This window comes from Rhopalosiphum maidis, chromosome 2 (genome assembly GCF_003676215.2).
Source record: "Rhopalosiphum maidis isolate BTI-1 chromosome 2, ASM367621v3, whole genome shotgun sequence".
Classification (NCBI taxonomy): Eukaryota; Metazoa; Arthropoda; class Insecta; order Hemiptera; family Aphididae; genus Rhopalosiphum; species Rhopalosiphum maidis.
In genome coordinates, this window is record NC_040878.1 from 1906196 (window position 1) to 1921924 (window position 15729).

Here is a 15729-nt window from a genome sequence, read left to right on the forward strand (position 1 = left end):
ACTCATGACAAACAAAACCTTATTTAAACAACTTAAATATTTTGATATAGTATCATTTAGACCAAACATTTGATTTCTTAATTTAAAATAAAAATAACATCAATATTTTTTAGATCTATCCTCCTAAAAGAACGTTTGATCATTTTTCAACATATAAAAAACATTTTATCACACGTTTCTTCATAATTTGTATAAACCTAAATTATTGATTCCAATGAAGAAATTTCTAATTGTGTTTTTTCTGAATTCCAATACTTGTAGATTTTACTACAAAAGAGTTTAATATGTTTTTATTACAACTACATCATTTGTATTGATAGTTTTTCTAAAAATTATGTATGTAATATATTTAATAAAAAAGATAAAAATAATTGGTGATTACACAAATTGTTTTGTTTAATATATTTTCAATAAATATGGCTAATTAGTATTATTTAACACATTTTTCATAGATACTTCAATAAGTGTAAATACTTTCAGTTTCATTAACAGTTGAAGCTTCACCTAATTCAAAAATTAAAATAATAATACTAGTAATGTATTGTATTCTAGGAGGTAAACAGGCGTAATAGACCTTAGTTAGACCTAGAAAGACAAAATTTGTCAGTATAGGTACATTTTTTTGAAAAATTACTATTGGTATGAAATTGATTATTTATTTATTTGCTGGAAAACGAAACGGGAATTGGGATTTTATCTACGTTTTGGAGGTTGGCATTAGCTTTCTTTTTGTTCTTATCAAGTTCGCTGTTATCAGTTGTTATCAAAATCGGGAAATCTATACCCATTCCCCTTTATTTATTTACTTTTTAGCACAGTTTAAGCATATAACACATAGTATCCTATGGTTATAGTAATATAAACATTTTAAATAGTAAAACACTAAACACCAGTTACCACCAACGGAACCAGCTGACTGCTGATTAATAGTTGAGTCGTGACGACGGGACGTGAGTCCGAAGGATTCAAATTAATTACAAGGATGCAGCGATGCAAGTATTATAAACCGTGTGCCTGTCATTATAAATTATAGATATTACTAAATCCAGGATATTCTAAATCGTAATTACTGATCACTAATAATAATAATTATTATTTATTTTGTTGTAATTCGGAATTCAGACAATCAATAGTTATTTTTCAAATTATTTTAAAAGTGCTACTACTTGCATTGTCTATCATTGTCCATTGGTAACGACTAATGATACATTTTTGTTAACTGAAATAAATAATTTATAATCATTAATAATATTCAATATAATTTTACTTCTCAGGTAATTTAACTAAATATAATGCTAGTATTTATTTTTCCTGTATTTTTAGATTTTGTAAGACTGATTATATGTTTTTTTTTCAGATAATTTATGTAATGGATAAACAATTTAATAATACCAATAATGTATCCAATTCAAAAACTTTGGACGCAACAGAATTTTATTTTGAAACAGACTTTTACTTATTAAAAAATAATAAAGATTATAAAAATTTATTGAAATCTTTGGCTATACTTGAAGTACAAAGATGTACAACAATTCAAAATATTGAAAAACTTGCTGTGTTAAAAGATGATTTATCAAAAAATCCTTTGTTGACTTTGCAGAAAATTCTTAAACGTGATGAAGTAGGTACATTAAAATCAGTTACTGTTCATTCGTTGCCAGATATTGACTGGTCAGTGTATATAAATAATGATGAAACAGAAAATGAACCAATCAAACAAGTATGCGATTTTAATTTACGACATAAAAATGTTTCTGATAAACAAGAACCACAGACAAACAATACAACTTCAGAAATGGAAAAACCAGAAACATTTAAAAAACCTTGGACAGTTGAAGAACAATTGCGTCTTGAAGAACTTTTAATCGAATATCCACCTGAAAGAAATGAAAGTAACAGATACAGAAAAATAGCTGATGCTTTGGGTACAAGAAATTTGAGACAAGTCTGTAGTAGAGTTCAAAAGTATAATATGAAAATGAAAAAAGTTGGTTCAATTAAAACCATTAATGCAAATTCAAAAAATTTAAATAAAAAAACTGTATCATTAAGTCATAAAAATATTGGTGCATTATTAAAACCAACCACATTTATACCATCAACAACATTAATTGATGATGTTGATGTTTATAATGCCAATCGAAATAACTTCAATGTAAGTCACAAAAATATTGAAATGAATAATAAAACAAAATTAGAAATCTTAGATGAAGTATTAAAAGACAAACTTACAGAAAAAAATAGTCCTATTGTGCATATTGATTTTACATGTTGCATATGTCAGTCATCCCCTATTGTTGGAACAAGATGGAATTGCAATGATTGTCCTACTATTGGTAAAAGTACTAATTTTTGCAGTGATTGCATAGTTGACACAGTTCGAAACATTCTTGAAAACCTCCACATCCTATGGATCACATAGTTACTCCTATTAGAACCGTTCAGGTGAATGATGATAATATTGACAATCTCGTTGACCAAAATTATGTCCCTTTAGTATTTAAAACTCAAAACTACTTGGATCCAAATTTTATGGTATAGAATTACTTATATTTGTTATTTGTATTGTATCATGAATTAAAATGTAAATTTATTTTTATTTTTCTAATAAGCCATTAATTTCATTATCAGTGATTGTAATTTAATCTATATTAAAGTATAACACTTAAATAATTATAATCAACACTGTAGAATAATTTTTAGTATTTAAGAATTAATAGCAATATATACATATTTATCCAATAATAAATATTATAATTTTTTATGTAATAAATTTACAACAATTTTTAGTGTTGGCTGTATCCTAGATTAGAATCCTAGATAATAGATGTTTTATATTTTATTTTATTTTTGATTATAAAAAAAAATAATAAACCTCTTAATAAATTGGTTATTATCAAGACTCATTAAAAACTAAAAAGTCTAGAATAAAAATATTAACATAATTTATAATTAAATAATTGCACATAATAATATGTTACATTTTATAAGCTTCTTTGTGAACATACTATTAGAATATCCGTGTAGCTGAAAAGTGGTATTCAAAATATAAGTAAGAGGAGCAAAGCCCCCCACGTATCCGTGTAAAGTTTTTGTGCACTCGGAACGTAGTTTTTAAATCGTTGGATTCAGCTCCTCTACTTAATTTTTCCCAATTCGAGCACTGCAGACCATGACATATATTTTGTCATGCTGCAGACTCAATAATTATCATTATGGAAACAAATAACTCAAATAAGTGTTTATTTATGTTTTATCTGTCTACAAGTAAAATAAAACAATTTAACATAAATTGAATAACAAACCAAATTCAGCTTTGTCTAGGGGTCAGTCTTCTCTCTGGTGTTTATTGAGTTTATTCTCAGATTGATCCTATCTTTAAATTCATAAAATATAACTTGTGTTATACAAGTTAATACAATTTAGGTAATTATTAATACTATGCAGGTAAACTATTATAGAGTTACAAAAATTAGCAATGTACCGACAAACTGTTATTAAAAATAAATATTTAGTAATTTTAATTACCTATCTAAAATAACAACTGTTATAGTTTTACTCAAAAAACCAGCGGTGAATTTTTTAAATAACTTAATTTGTATAATAGTGTCATTGTTGAAGATGTAGGTGGATTTAATGAATCATTGGATTTTGAAACTGATTAAATTAAACAGTTTTTTCGTTAATTTTAGGATTTTTATAATATTATTTGTTTTGTTTTATATTTTTATTATTAAGACTCAAGTAGTGATTTATTTTTAATTATTATCTTAACCACAAGTCAAATAAGTTATTACATTACTATTACATATATATTAACTCAGAAGACAGAGCCGCATTTAGGGGAGTACAACGGGTACAATTGTACCGGGCGGCTATAGTTTTTAGGAGCAATAGTAAAGAGGTACAAAATGTTGAATAAATTCTAATAATCATGATGGAAAGTAAAACAAATAATTTAATCATTTAAAACCTTTTTAACATTTATCACATTCGAGACGAAACACAATAATAGAAAAATACGTTAATCACGCGCTAAGCGCGTTACAGTATTTTATAGTAATAGTAATAGGAACAGTATTTTAATTAGAAAATTAAAATGTATAGGTAAATGTTAGCTCCATGTGGACTGTGGAGCACTGTTTTTTATTTATTTTTAAGTGATGACGACAATTGCGTTTTCCCTAGAAATAATTTCTATTAACTTCTAATTTTGTTTCAAATATTTTAGATATTTCTCGTGAATTATATCTAATTATATCTTTATAAGTATAAATCTACTCAGTATATTTTTAAATACACATATAACATAGAATTAGTTTATACATACACATAATAATATATGATATATATTTAGTAGATACTATGTTAAAATAAATAATATTTTTGTTTCAATAAATGATTCCTGTTTTATAAAATTTGAAAGTAATTATATTAAAGTGTATATTTTATATTTTCATGGGGGGGAGGACAAATATCCAAAACATATCTCCCTAAAATACGCCCTAGAGGGAGGGGTGGTGTACAATTTAATTTGTACCTGGTGCCAAAATCCTAAATGGTCCTGTCAGAAGACTAAGATAAATACTTAATGTTAATGTAAAGTTTATAAATATTATATTTTACCATCCTTTTTAGAAATTGTATACTATATTATAACTCAAGAACAGATGTATTCTTAATTACCTTGTAAGCTACTAGTCAAGTTATTACTTTACTATTTTTTTTATTTTTTAGATTCTGAACGCAGTGATGAATATATTGATTTTACAATGATGTGTGTTTTTTTTAAATTTTTTATTTTTGTGCCTGTCATCACGTTTTGCAGTAGTTTAAATGCTTTGATTTTTAACTTCAGTCCCTCTTTGAAATGGAAAATAAATCGTTTAAAATGTTTAAATGTTTATATTAACGTTATCTATTTACGATTAAATTTTCAAAATATTTTTACTTTTTTTAAGCTATTTGCAGACAATTAACATTTTCGATGTTTCTAAATTATTTTTCTTAAAATGTCGATAAAAAAATTTGGCTTTCCCAAAAATCTTTAAAATTTAATAGAAAATACTTATTGTAAAAAAAAATCAGAAATTATTAGTCACAATTTTTGTTTATGAGCATTTTAAGTTCAAATATTTACGAAATATGTCGAAATTTGCAAGGAATTTTGAAGTTAAAAATGCATAACATTTTTGTAACCTATACCTAAGGTTAAATAACTGAACACAAGGTTTTCCATAAGTTTTTCTTTAAATAACTAAAAAAAAATTCTAGCGTCAGTCTAAAAAAAAATGTATGAGCGTATGAAATTTAATTTTTTACGAAATCGCGTAAAATAACGATAAATTATACAATAATTTAAATATAGGTAATATTGTAATAATATAATATATCCTACTAATTATCCTAGACTGACAAATCATTTTCGTTCAGAATCGTTTTTCGTATACAATGATACATGTCATTGCATTCAAATTTAGCATATCCATTATAGCATTATTGCCAATATACCTATACTCTCCATTTTTACTATACATCAGAGCGAAACCCACTTGTCCACCCTTTTTAAATATATAATTTTAAATTATTTACTAAGGCTAGTAAATTAATCTGTATACCTAGTATATTGGTACCTATGTATAAAATAAACAATTTTTTTTATTAAATTTGCTTTAAAAATAAAATAAAATTATTATATCAAATTTGCTTTAAAAATAAAAATAAAATTATTATATCAAATTCAAATAAAAAAATTCATGTTAATTGATATAAAACATGGGCCCTTATAACACCCGAATTAACCTAATTAACCCAAATAAATTTATATTTAACCGTAATTAGAAAACTTCGTTAACTTTCGAAACACTCAAATTCAATAACCCAAATTTTCTTTTAACATCTAAAACCCAAAAACCGAAAAAATGATTCCGGTGCAAAGCCTTGATTAAGACTCAAAAAGTGATTTATTTTTAATTATTATTAGATATGTTAACTTATCAAGTTGTTTCTTTGGGTACTGTTATGAATATTTTACTATCCTTTTTAGGAATTTTATTCTTTTATAACTCAAGAGCATATTTAATTATTATGTTAACTACTAGTCAAGTTGTTAAATTACTGCGATGAGTATTTTATTATCTTTTTTGTTGATTTTATGATGTATGAACTCAAATGACTGAGATAATTATTTATTATTGATGTAATGTCTATAAATATTATGTTTTATTAAACAAGTTTTTTAATGTTGTTTTTGTTGTAATAGACTTCATGTATTTTACTCATATAAGTGTATTTTATTATTAAAGTATAATAATATCATCAGTGGCGTATTGTCAATAATTTCTTGGGAGGGTTTATCATTTTTAAAAATCATATGATAAAGCTTATTTGTTTCATTTTTACTTTGAAACTAGGAATAAAGAGATAGGTTGTTTATCGACAACTCCATACACACATACTGGTGAGGTATTTTCTTATAATTTATAAATAATGCATAGATAATTATAACTAATTATATTATAGTTTTTAAAATATAAATATTAATTGAAATATATACTGAAAATATTTGAAAATTCGCACTTGTTGTTATGAAAGTCTATGTAATTAAATCAATACAACTTATAGTTTAATTTCCATACGAAATAAATCGTAATAGGCAGTGGTGTATTTAAGGGTTTTCTGTCTATAGGCACTTTACAATTTGCTTCTCCCCCATCTTTCCTAAAATTATTTATAAAACATATTTGGACAACTTGTTATATTATACAGAAAAATCGCGTTACAACGAACTCCAAGGAACCGAATTATTTTTCGTTGTAACGAAAATTCGAATAAGCTCTTTATAAGCCCTGATTTTTGGAAGGGGACTTCTATGACTTTCGTTATAACGGAAATTTACTGTGTATTATAAATAAAAAAAGATATATTATTAATAAAAATTAAATTGCACGTAATATCTTTTTTGTACTTTACAAATTAATCAAACTTAAATTTAAATTTTTTCCTCAGCAAATGTATCAATTAAATCATTACAATTTAAAGTTCACAGTAAATCTACTTTGATATTCAATATTGCCAAACTATTGAGTTTTTCAGTACCCATAGTCAATCTTAAATATTTTTTGATTCGCTTAAGACACGATAAAGAACGCTCAGTAGTACAATTAGAAATTGAAGTACGATAGTACAAACATACATTCTAAGTGCTACGCACCCGTAAAAGAATTTTCTCGTAATAATTATCACATATGTAGAGAAGAAATGCAATTCATTTGTTTGTTTTAAGATTCCAAATAAGATTTAAAATGCACACATTCTTTTGAAAGTGCTTTTTCAATATCATTTGGGTATCATTATTGTATATCTTATTGGCATATTTTATTATTTCCTAAACACTTATAGAAATAAACTTGTGAAGTATACGGTAAACTTAGTAAAATTATTTTTACTAGGGATATAAATATCCGGAGGTAAAAATCGCTTTAAATCGACAAAACGATAAATAAATAGAAGAGACTTTTTAGTATATTAAGTTTATTTTGAATAGTGAAACAACTTTAGTTTAATGTTACACAAATTGTTTAAAGGTTTTTTTATAAGGTGCACTGGCGAAATGAAGGGGAAGGGAATTTATCGAACTGTTTGTCAACCAATGCAATCACCAGAATTACTCCGACTATTGCACTACTGATTCACAAACCGTCCGATAAATTGTGCGCTAGGTGGCCGCCTTTCCTATACGCGTAAGTCTACCCGGGTGGGTCTTACCATCGGAAAGACGGGGAATGAACGATACACACGAAAACACAGTGTAACAGGTAGTTTATACCCTTCAGAAAGGGGGATAAAAATTACTATTGCAGTAGTATTTGGTACTTCCAGTTAGGAATCCTCCAGCAGGGGAGAGGGGTAGAAGTCTATTGATCCGGGGTACCTGCTTTTTTCGGGAGTGTCTGAAGCTTCCAGTATCGCGTCTTCGTTTTGGAACGGCTCCAAATCTTCCAACTGCGGTGGGCATGGTTCATTCGAGGGTGTGGTTTTTGCGTATGCAGGCGAGGAGTGTTCTGTTCGTCAGAACTGCTGTGATGTCTTCGCCTGGTGACCCGTCATCCTTTTCCAGTTTATTTATTGGCGGTAGTTGCATTTATTTAACTTCGGTGGTGGTGCGACGACGGCTGTTTTCGGCGGTGTGGGTGGTGATGTTGATGGCAGCGGACGGGGAGGTAGTCGATAAATGGCAAGGTATGATTCTATTAATTTATCGTATTCATTTTTGCTTCTTATAAAAATAACCCAAGTATTATAATTTATAAGTACTATAATTAATATCATAACTATTTTATATTTTTAAAGACAATAGTATCTTTGATCCAAATATTTTAACTACTGAAAAATTACTCGTTCAAATTTTAAATTAGGTGCATCAAAATATATATTAACTAAATAATTTACTGTCATAAGGGGGGGGGGATCACATTTAAAAATAAATGTTTAAATCACCATAGGGACACTCCTGAAGTAATACACGAAAAATCAATAATTCGAGAATATGATCTTTCAGTATTTATTTAAAAATTTCAAAATCAGAAATTGAAAAAATGCATAAATATTTAAATAAAAATAGGAATAATGAGCGTACTTGATAAATCACCTTGTATATTTGTGAAATTTTCAATCATTGTATATTATATTATAATAAATCAATATAGCCAATAAAGCCAATAGACATAGATACATATTTTTAAAATCTGTATAACTAGTAGGAAATAATGTACAGCATTTTAGTTATACTCAGAAACTCAGATTTGTTTGATAGTTCAACACAACTTTTACTCATTTTTACATTGGCACGAATAATTTTTAAATTGATAAATAAATAAATAAATAAATAAAAGTAATAAATATCGACTGAAAAAGTTAATTGTACATTGTACATTTGAGATTCAGAATTCAGTGTATAAATATAATATGTATTCTACGGACAGATCATTTTTGGATTTGTCATTGATACGCATATATTTTTGCAAAAATGATTGCAAAAAAATAAAAACGGTCAGAGTTCTCATTTTTAACGAAATTTTAGCCATTGTTCGAATAAACCGAATACAGTTCATAACAGTTTTCCGGTTACGATGATGTTATTTATATTATAGTTTTCAAGTTAAATAACACTCGATCCAGTGGCCCACCCGAATATACAGCTGTATCTCAACTTTATTGTTTGTATATAAAGTGTGATCCTAAAGGATATTTGAACCAAACGACAGTACATAAAACATAATATATATTATACATAACAGTGATTAATGACATGTACGCCAAGCTAATAGGTATTTTTGTATTAATAATCGAACGATATGAAAATAAGGTTAAATTATCGATTTTAATCAAACATTTAATATATTATATTGGTAGGTTATAGGTATTTAAAAAAAAAATATTTTTCCGCAACAATGATCCGCTCAGAATTGTTTTTCATGTATATAATGATTTATAATAGCATTGAATTTAAATTTTAAAAAGTTTTACAGATTACAGTGAGTCATCTACTCCATGACAAATGACAATCTGATGCGTATTTAGAGTGGCGAACGGGCGACGGGAGGGGATCGCCCTTGGTACCAAATTGTAAGTCTCTTATAAAGGGACACCGCGTTAGAAGTTAAATTTTTAGGATTTAAGTTTTTTTAGGGAGAAAAAAGAGTGCCAATATATTTTTGCACTTATGGCACTAAAATCGTAAATACGCCTCTGATGACAATATAGAACCTAGGAAAAAACAACAAGTAATCCCTCTATTAATTCATATACAATTTGTACCTGGAGGCATTATGGTAATTTTTCTTAATGTTATATTTTGGAATCTCTGAGTTTTCATTAGGTTGGAGATTTTTGCATTGCCCTTTTGCATTGTAGGCCGTAACTTCGAATTGGCTATAGGAGAGATTTGTAGAAAAGTAATTTAATATTTAATTACGAGTATATTATTGTTGACGATGTTTTAAGCATTCCTAAACGGGAGTTATTATAACTATTAAATATTTTAATTTTTTGATAAAAAATAAATAATAACAAATAAGTACTAGTTATCTTATAAGTGTAAATTTATATCGAGTCATTATAACTTATAAGTAAGGCTGGGATTTATAAGTTTTATTTTATTGCAAATCACGTGAAATTAATTTATCATGTTTTAGCAAAAATATGTATTTACATACAAATCCTAGACATACTTATAAGTAATAATATAAATTTCATGTTTTTTTTTATTATTGAAATTTGTTATATAATTGTAGGTATGTAGAAAAAATAAACATTTTGTTACACAATTCTATGTTATAATAAATACATTTTTTTCATTAGGTACATTAAAAATAAATAAAGGTACTTTGTACAGTCATACAGATATGCACAGCAACATTACTATATAATGATTTAATTTTTTTTATAACCCAACCACTATGTTATGTGATCTATATTTACAACTTAATAAGTATTAAATTCATATAATAAAACATCTTCATTTAATATAATAGTGAATAAATTAATATTCTAATGTAACTTTACCTAGTTTGTGATAATTGTAATTAAATCTTTTTTTCATTTCAAACATAAAATTAAAATGCCAATTTTGCAAATTGATACCAATTTGTCGAAGACTTCTGTGCCATTAGAATTTGCAATTCAGACTTGTGAACTGATGGCGCAAATATTTAAATCACCATTAAACGTAAGATAATAAAATACTTAAGTACATTTTTTAATGTACCTATGTCACATATTTTTTAAATTATTAATTAATATTCACTGAAGGATGATACAGAGCTTTTTCTAACTTGGTATTTTCATAAATCAAGCTCTGGTATGTCGATAAAATAAAATATTGTTCAGTCTTCTGTTAGTTTTTTTAAAATGATAAACTTATGAAAATATTTAGGCAATATTTCTTAAAATAATTAATTGTTAAGATAAATACTGTTGTTAGTTTAACGAAAAATTTCTGATTTGGTTCAGAAATTAATATCTAAAAAATTGAATAAATGTGTAAATTATAATTTACAATAATACTTAATTGATATAATTTTTAGACAAAATTTTAGAAGGTAATTTACAATAATCAGTAAAAATTTACAGCACATTTGTACATAATAATATTAATACAAAATAGTGTTTAAATGTAAATTATATAAAATATAATTATTGTTTAACAATTTGATATTAATTGTAACCTATTTTAATTTATAGTTTTGTGTTGTGCACATAAACACTGATCAAGATATACATTGGTATGGATTAGATGGTCCATGTGTTTTGGGAACATTAAAAATAGTACGTGGTTCTGGAACAATCAGTCCTGAACAAAATATTGGACATGCTGAAAAACTTGTAAAGCACATCAGTGATAATTTAAAACTAACCAATAAGAAGTATAAACATATTATAAAAAATCATTATTTATAAAAATAAAATATTTAACAAGATTTTTATTTCAGTATATCAATATCATTTGTGGAGCAAGATGCAGCTAACGTTACAATCTTTAATACTACTGTATTAAATTTTTTAAAAAATAAAAATTAACTATAAATTATAAAATACAAATATTATTTAATTATTTAAAAGAAATCTACTGCTCTTGAACGTTTGGAAACATTTATATTCAATAAGTTATCAGTAAGGTTTTTAGGTACTTCATATGATTTTTTCTGAGGGGTAGGTGTAGATTTTTTAATGTTGCCTTTTAATCCAGAAATTGATGGTGATCCAGATGGAGTTGTATGTGGTGACGGACTATAAGATGCTCTTAAAGCAGCATCTCTACTTCTATCACTACTTATTCGGTTGCATATAAGTCTTTGAGCTGCTGGCGACATAGAATTCAATCGGTCTAATGGACTATTCATTAAATTGGATGGTGAAGGTCTGAAATTGTACAAAGAAAACAAATTAAAAAATTAAATAATACATATAAAAAATAATATTCCTTACGTAGATAACTGTTTTCGGGCTGTTTCCAATGCTTTAATTTTTTTATTTCTATGACTTTCACTAGCTTTTTCAGCAAGTGCGTGTGCTAATCTTTCACGTTTGGGCTGTTCAGGTATTTTGAAAATAGGGCCAGAATTATGAGGAGTCAGTGGGGTGTCACTGCCATCTAAACGGAATGGAGTACCTTCAATTTCTCCCCAAGTCATCAGTGGGCTTTGATTAACACCAGGAGCAGGAGATGGAGTTTTAACAAAACCATAACCGTTAATTTTAGGGGTAGAAGAAGTTAGTTCTTTGCCATCAACTCCAATTTTGCCGTCTAACTGTCTTGTCTGCATGTGTGCTAAGCTGCATAGTTGCTGTTTATTATGTCTTTCATCAAATGGGTTTAATTTGAGCCTCGTGTTAGAATGGTCAATTTTTTGTCGTTTAGATGCCATATTAATAAGTTCGTCTTTTGTTAATGTTACTCCATCAGGAATATACATGATATAGTTTTTGTTTTTAAATGCCCACGAATCTAAATTAAATGCACGCTCTGTATTAGAAGCTTGACTTTCAATTGAAGGTACTTCAAGTTTATCAACCATTTCTAATGCTTTTTTTTCGCCTTCAAATAACCACGCATTCTAAAAAAATAAAAATTATAAGTTCTTTTTATTATTCATTTAATTTAATAAGAAATATTTATAAATGAAAACCTTTTTTTTATATTGAATTTCAGCTTCTTTAATGATTTCATTAAAACTATGATTATCTTCACTTGTAGTATTGCTTAAAAATTTGTCCAATCCAATAATTTCTGAAAAATTAATTGTATAATATAATTATGTATAATATGTATATAGACTACATATTATAAAACATTTTATTAAGAAATTTCAACATTTGCAATAATTCAAAAATTAATAGTCATTAGATTAAATTGTTTTTCTAGGCTAGCATAATTACTTTAATTTCTAAGCCAGTGGTTCCCAACCTCTTCTATTCTACGCCCCTCCTATAAATTTAAAAAAATTGATTTTCTTTTATTGTGTATTTAAAAATAAACTATACAATATTCGGAATGACTACTTTTTTTACTGATGATAATAATTATAAAATATAAATAATAGTAAATAAAAAAATATATAATGAATTTAATAATTAATGTTAATGCTAACATTTTTCTTAGGATAGTTTTGTAATAATTGCTTGCGCCTCCACAGCAATATATACACGCCCCTCAGTCTGGGAACCAGTGTTCTAAGCAATACACATACAGATTATTCCAATTGTCACAATATCAGAATGTATTTTATATTATGATTAATATCTTAGATTGTGTTCTATAGAATTTTGTTCTTATGTTCATGTAGGAAAAGTTTGTAGGGTTTAAACCAAAACTGTTTTTTGCTTCAAATTTTGTAATGACCCCTTTTAACCTAAGTATCTTATACCTACCGTATCTATAATATTATAGTAATCTTAATAAATTATGTAAGTAAAACAAAAAATTTAATGTAATCTTGGCACCTTTAGTCTAATTATGTGATAGTCATGATAACTCAAGAGTACTAATTAAATTTGTTTTTAAATGATTTTATCTACTAACCAGTGTCTTTTGATTTAGGATCATCAGGTTTTCCATCATCTAAATCTGTAGGATTAACAGTTCTATTACTCATTGGTCCTTTAGTTGGTTGTGGTGTCTCAAATGTATCTGGGCTTGCATCTGTGAATAAAAATTAGAAATATAATATACTAATATTACTGGTAAGTGCTAATAAATAAAACCAACATTATTGGTAGAATAGTAGTCAATACGTTATAACTTATAGTTATATAAAATAAAATAGAAAATATTAGTAGGCAATTGATTTTTTCATCACTTTAATGTATTTAAAATAACATAATCAAAATTGATGATATTTGTTTTCGTGTAAATGTATTTAGATAAAAAATTGTAGTTAGAAACTATAATAAGAGTCAAGCAAATATTTTCATAATGGAACAATCAGATTTTCAATTCTGATTCTTTTATAAAATATTAAATCTTTACTTTTTTATTTTTAAAACTAATTATTAAACTGTAAAATCACCTGGTTGTTCAATAAGCAATCGTTTGCTTAAACTATACTTTTCATATATTTCTCTTAATTTCTTTGTATCATTTTGTTGAACTGCATCTAAATAATCTTTTTGAGCTTTCCATTTCTCCAAATCTGGAAAGAAATCTCTTTCTATAATTTTACCAATACTCTGAAACAAACAAATAAAAAATCAATTAATTAAAATTTTGTACTTGGAACAATTCACAAGTAAGTATGAATTCTTATGTAAAAAAAGAAAATTGTAAAATTTAAATTATACATTTTCAGCTAAAATATTAAAATATTATATTTGTCACTATTAAATTAATGTTTAATTATAATAATAATAATCAATCTACTGGCATCAAAATTAAAAAATATTTTTTTATTTTTATACATTTAATATCGATTTATTGTTATTTAGTTTATTATTCATTAAGTTAGTTATTATTATTATTCAATATTCTTGAGAAAAAATTAAATGATTACAAATGAAGATAAGAAATTATATTTTACATTTTGGAGAATTTTTTTGGAACAAAATATAAATTTGAAATTTAATTTTAAGATTTTTACACACTAACATGATTTTTTATATACGTATATATGTATAACTGATTACAAAGTAAATACTTGTAATTTGTATGATATTATAAGACAATCGTTGAAATATTAAAACTTAGATTAACATGTCTAGACACATCTATGGTAAATCTAACGTGATTATCTAGATCTACCACTTATATTTCCTGTGTAATAATCCTAAATTGATAAAATTGACGTCCAACAGTATTGGTCGGTACAAGTTTTGTGGTTGTATCTACCGTGTCAATTTATTTTCTATTATTTTATTATTCTAGTTAATTTCTTTTGAAAATTTTATATAAAAAAAATGTAATAAGTAAAATGTTTGACGGTGAATCAATTGCGTGTAATTGTACAAGAATTTGGACATAATGTTACTACTACTATACTTGTACCAAATAAACAATAAAAGTAGGTATAATTCATATACATAATATAGTAATAGTACATTTTAAAATAATATAGATAATTTTTGTATTATTCACATAAAAATTATTGATGATTTGGAACAATTCTACTACTTTAGCTCCCAAGCGATTTTTGAAATTTTTTTTTTTGAAAAATGTGTGTTTTTGTATGCTTTTTGTAATGGCACTTTAAGTGCTTTTTTAAATGATAACAGTTATGTTTATAGTATAATGCACATAATAAAATGATCTACACATATTTTTTTAGAAGCTGTATAGTCTATTTAAAATATTTTCATCTCTAAGCATACACAGGATATATTTTTATATATAATTACCTCTAAATATTCCTCTTCGGGCAAAACTGTCTGTTGTTTTTTTTCAGCCATCTTATATTGCTTGGGTTAGGTAATTGTATGAATAAGAAAATATTTAGTAATACTGAAGTAGATTGTTATTTTCTATTTAATAGAATTTACTATAGTTAAACACTCTTAAACAATATAATCTGACATAATTGATTACATACAACCAATAACTTTAAATGTATTTATGCAAAACTGAAGACAAGCTCAGGATTTTAACTATTTCGAGTTGTAAAATGAAATTAATTTTTTGATAATGCAAAAAAAATTTTGATAAGGACAATAGTATTAAATAGTAACTACGTCATAAAA

At 25.9% G+C, this 15729-nt stretch overlaps 3 protein-coding genes across 3 annotated transcripts; 2 read left to right on the forward strand and 1 right to left on the reverse strand.

The window, feature by feature from the left end:
- The first annotated feature begins 779 nt into the window (after positions 1 to 779).
- On the forward strand, positions 780 to 2629 carry LOC113553392 (ZZ-type zinc finger-containing protein 3). The gene is given in 3 exon segments (XM_026956705.1): positions 780 to 996; positions 1358 to 2390; positions 2393 to 2629. Coding segments are annotated over 3 exon segments (1188 nt in total). The 5' UTR covers positions 780 to 990; the 3' UTR covers positions 2542 to 2629.
- Positions 2630 to 10392: 7763 nt separating this feature from the next.
- LOC113552179 lies at positions 10393 to 11597 on the forward strand. The gene is made up of 3 exons (XM_026954915.1): positions 10393 to 10729; positions 11245 to 11426; positions 11493 to 11597. Exons 1-3 carry the CDS (start codon positions 10622 to 10624, stop codon positions 11578 to 11580), a joined length of 378 nt encoding a protein of 125 aa, XP_026810716.1. The 5' UTR covers positions 10393 to 10621; the 3' UTR covers positions 11581 to 11597.
- LOC113552178 (splicing factor ESS-2 homolog) lies at positions 11594 to 15669 on the reverse strand. Its single transcript, XM_026954913.1, has 6 exons — positions 15391 to 15669; positions 14070 to 14229; positions 13583 to 13702; positions 12690 to 12790; positions 11989 to 12617; positions 11594 to 11922 (listed from the first exon to the last, which is right to left on the reverse strand). The coding sequence occupies exons 1-6, from the start codon at positions 15439 to 15441 to the stop codon at positions 11616 to 11618; spliced, it is 1368 nt and encodes a 455-aa protein (XP_026810714.1). The 5' UTR covers positions 15442 to 15669; the 3' UTR covers positions 11594 to 11615.
- Between the last annotated feature and the right edge of the window lie 60 nt (positions 15670 to 15729).

Bases quoted from the DNA above. Each gene is read 5' to 3' on its own strand.
- LOC113552179 (XM_026954915.1), top strand. From the start codon at position 10,622: ATGCCAATTTTGCAAATTGATACCAATTTGTCGAAGACTTCTGTGCCA. The intron at 10,730-11,244 runs GTAAGATAATAA...TTTAATTTATAG, and splicing joins TATTTAAATCACCATTAAAC to TTTTGTGTTGTGCACATAAA. The intron at 11,427-11,492 runs GTATAAACATAT...TTTTTATTTCAG, and splicing joins TTAAAACTAACCAATAAGAA to TATATCAATATCATTTGTGG.
- LOC113552178 (XM_026954913.1), bottom strand. From the start codon at position 15,441: ATGGCTGAAAAAAAACAACAGACAGTTTTGCCCGAAGAGGAATATTTA. The intron at 13,703-14,069 runs GTGATTTTACAG...TTTTATTCACAG, and splicing joins ATTGCTTATTGAACAACCAG to ATGCAAGCCCAGATACATTT. The intron at 12,618-12,689 runs GTTTTCATTTAT...TTATTTTTTTAG, and splicing joins AAATTCAATATAAAAAAAAG to AATGCGTGGTTATTTGAAGG.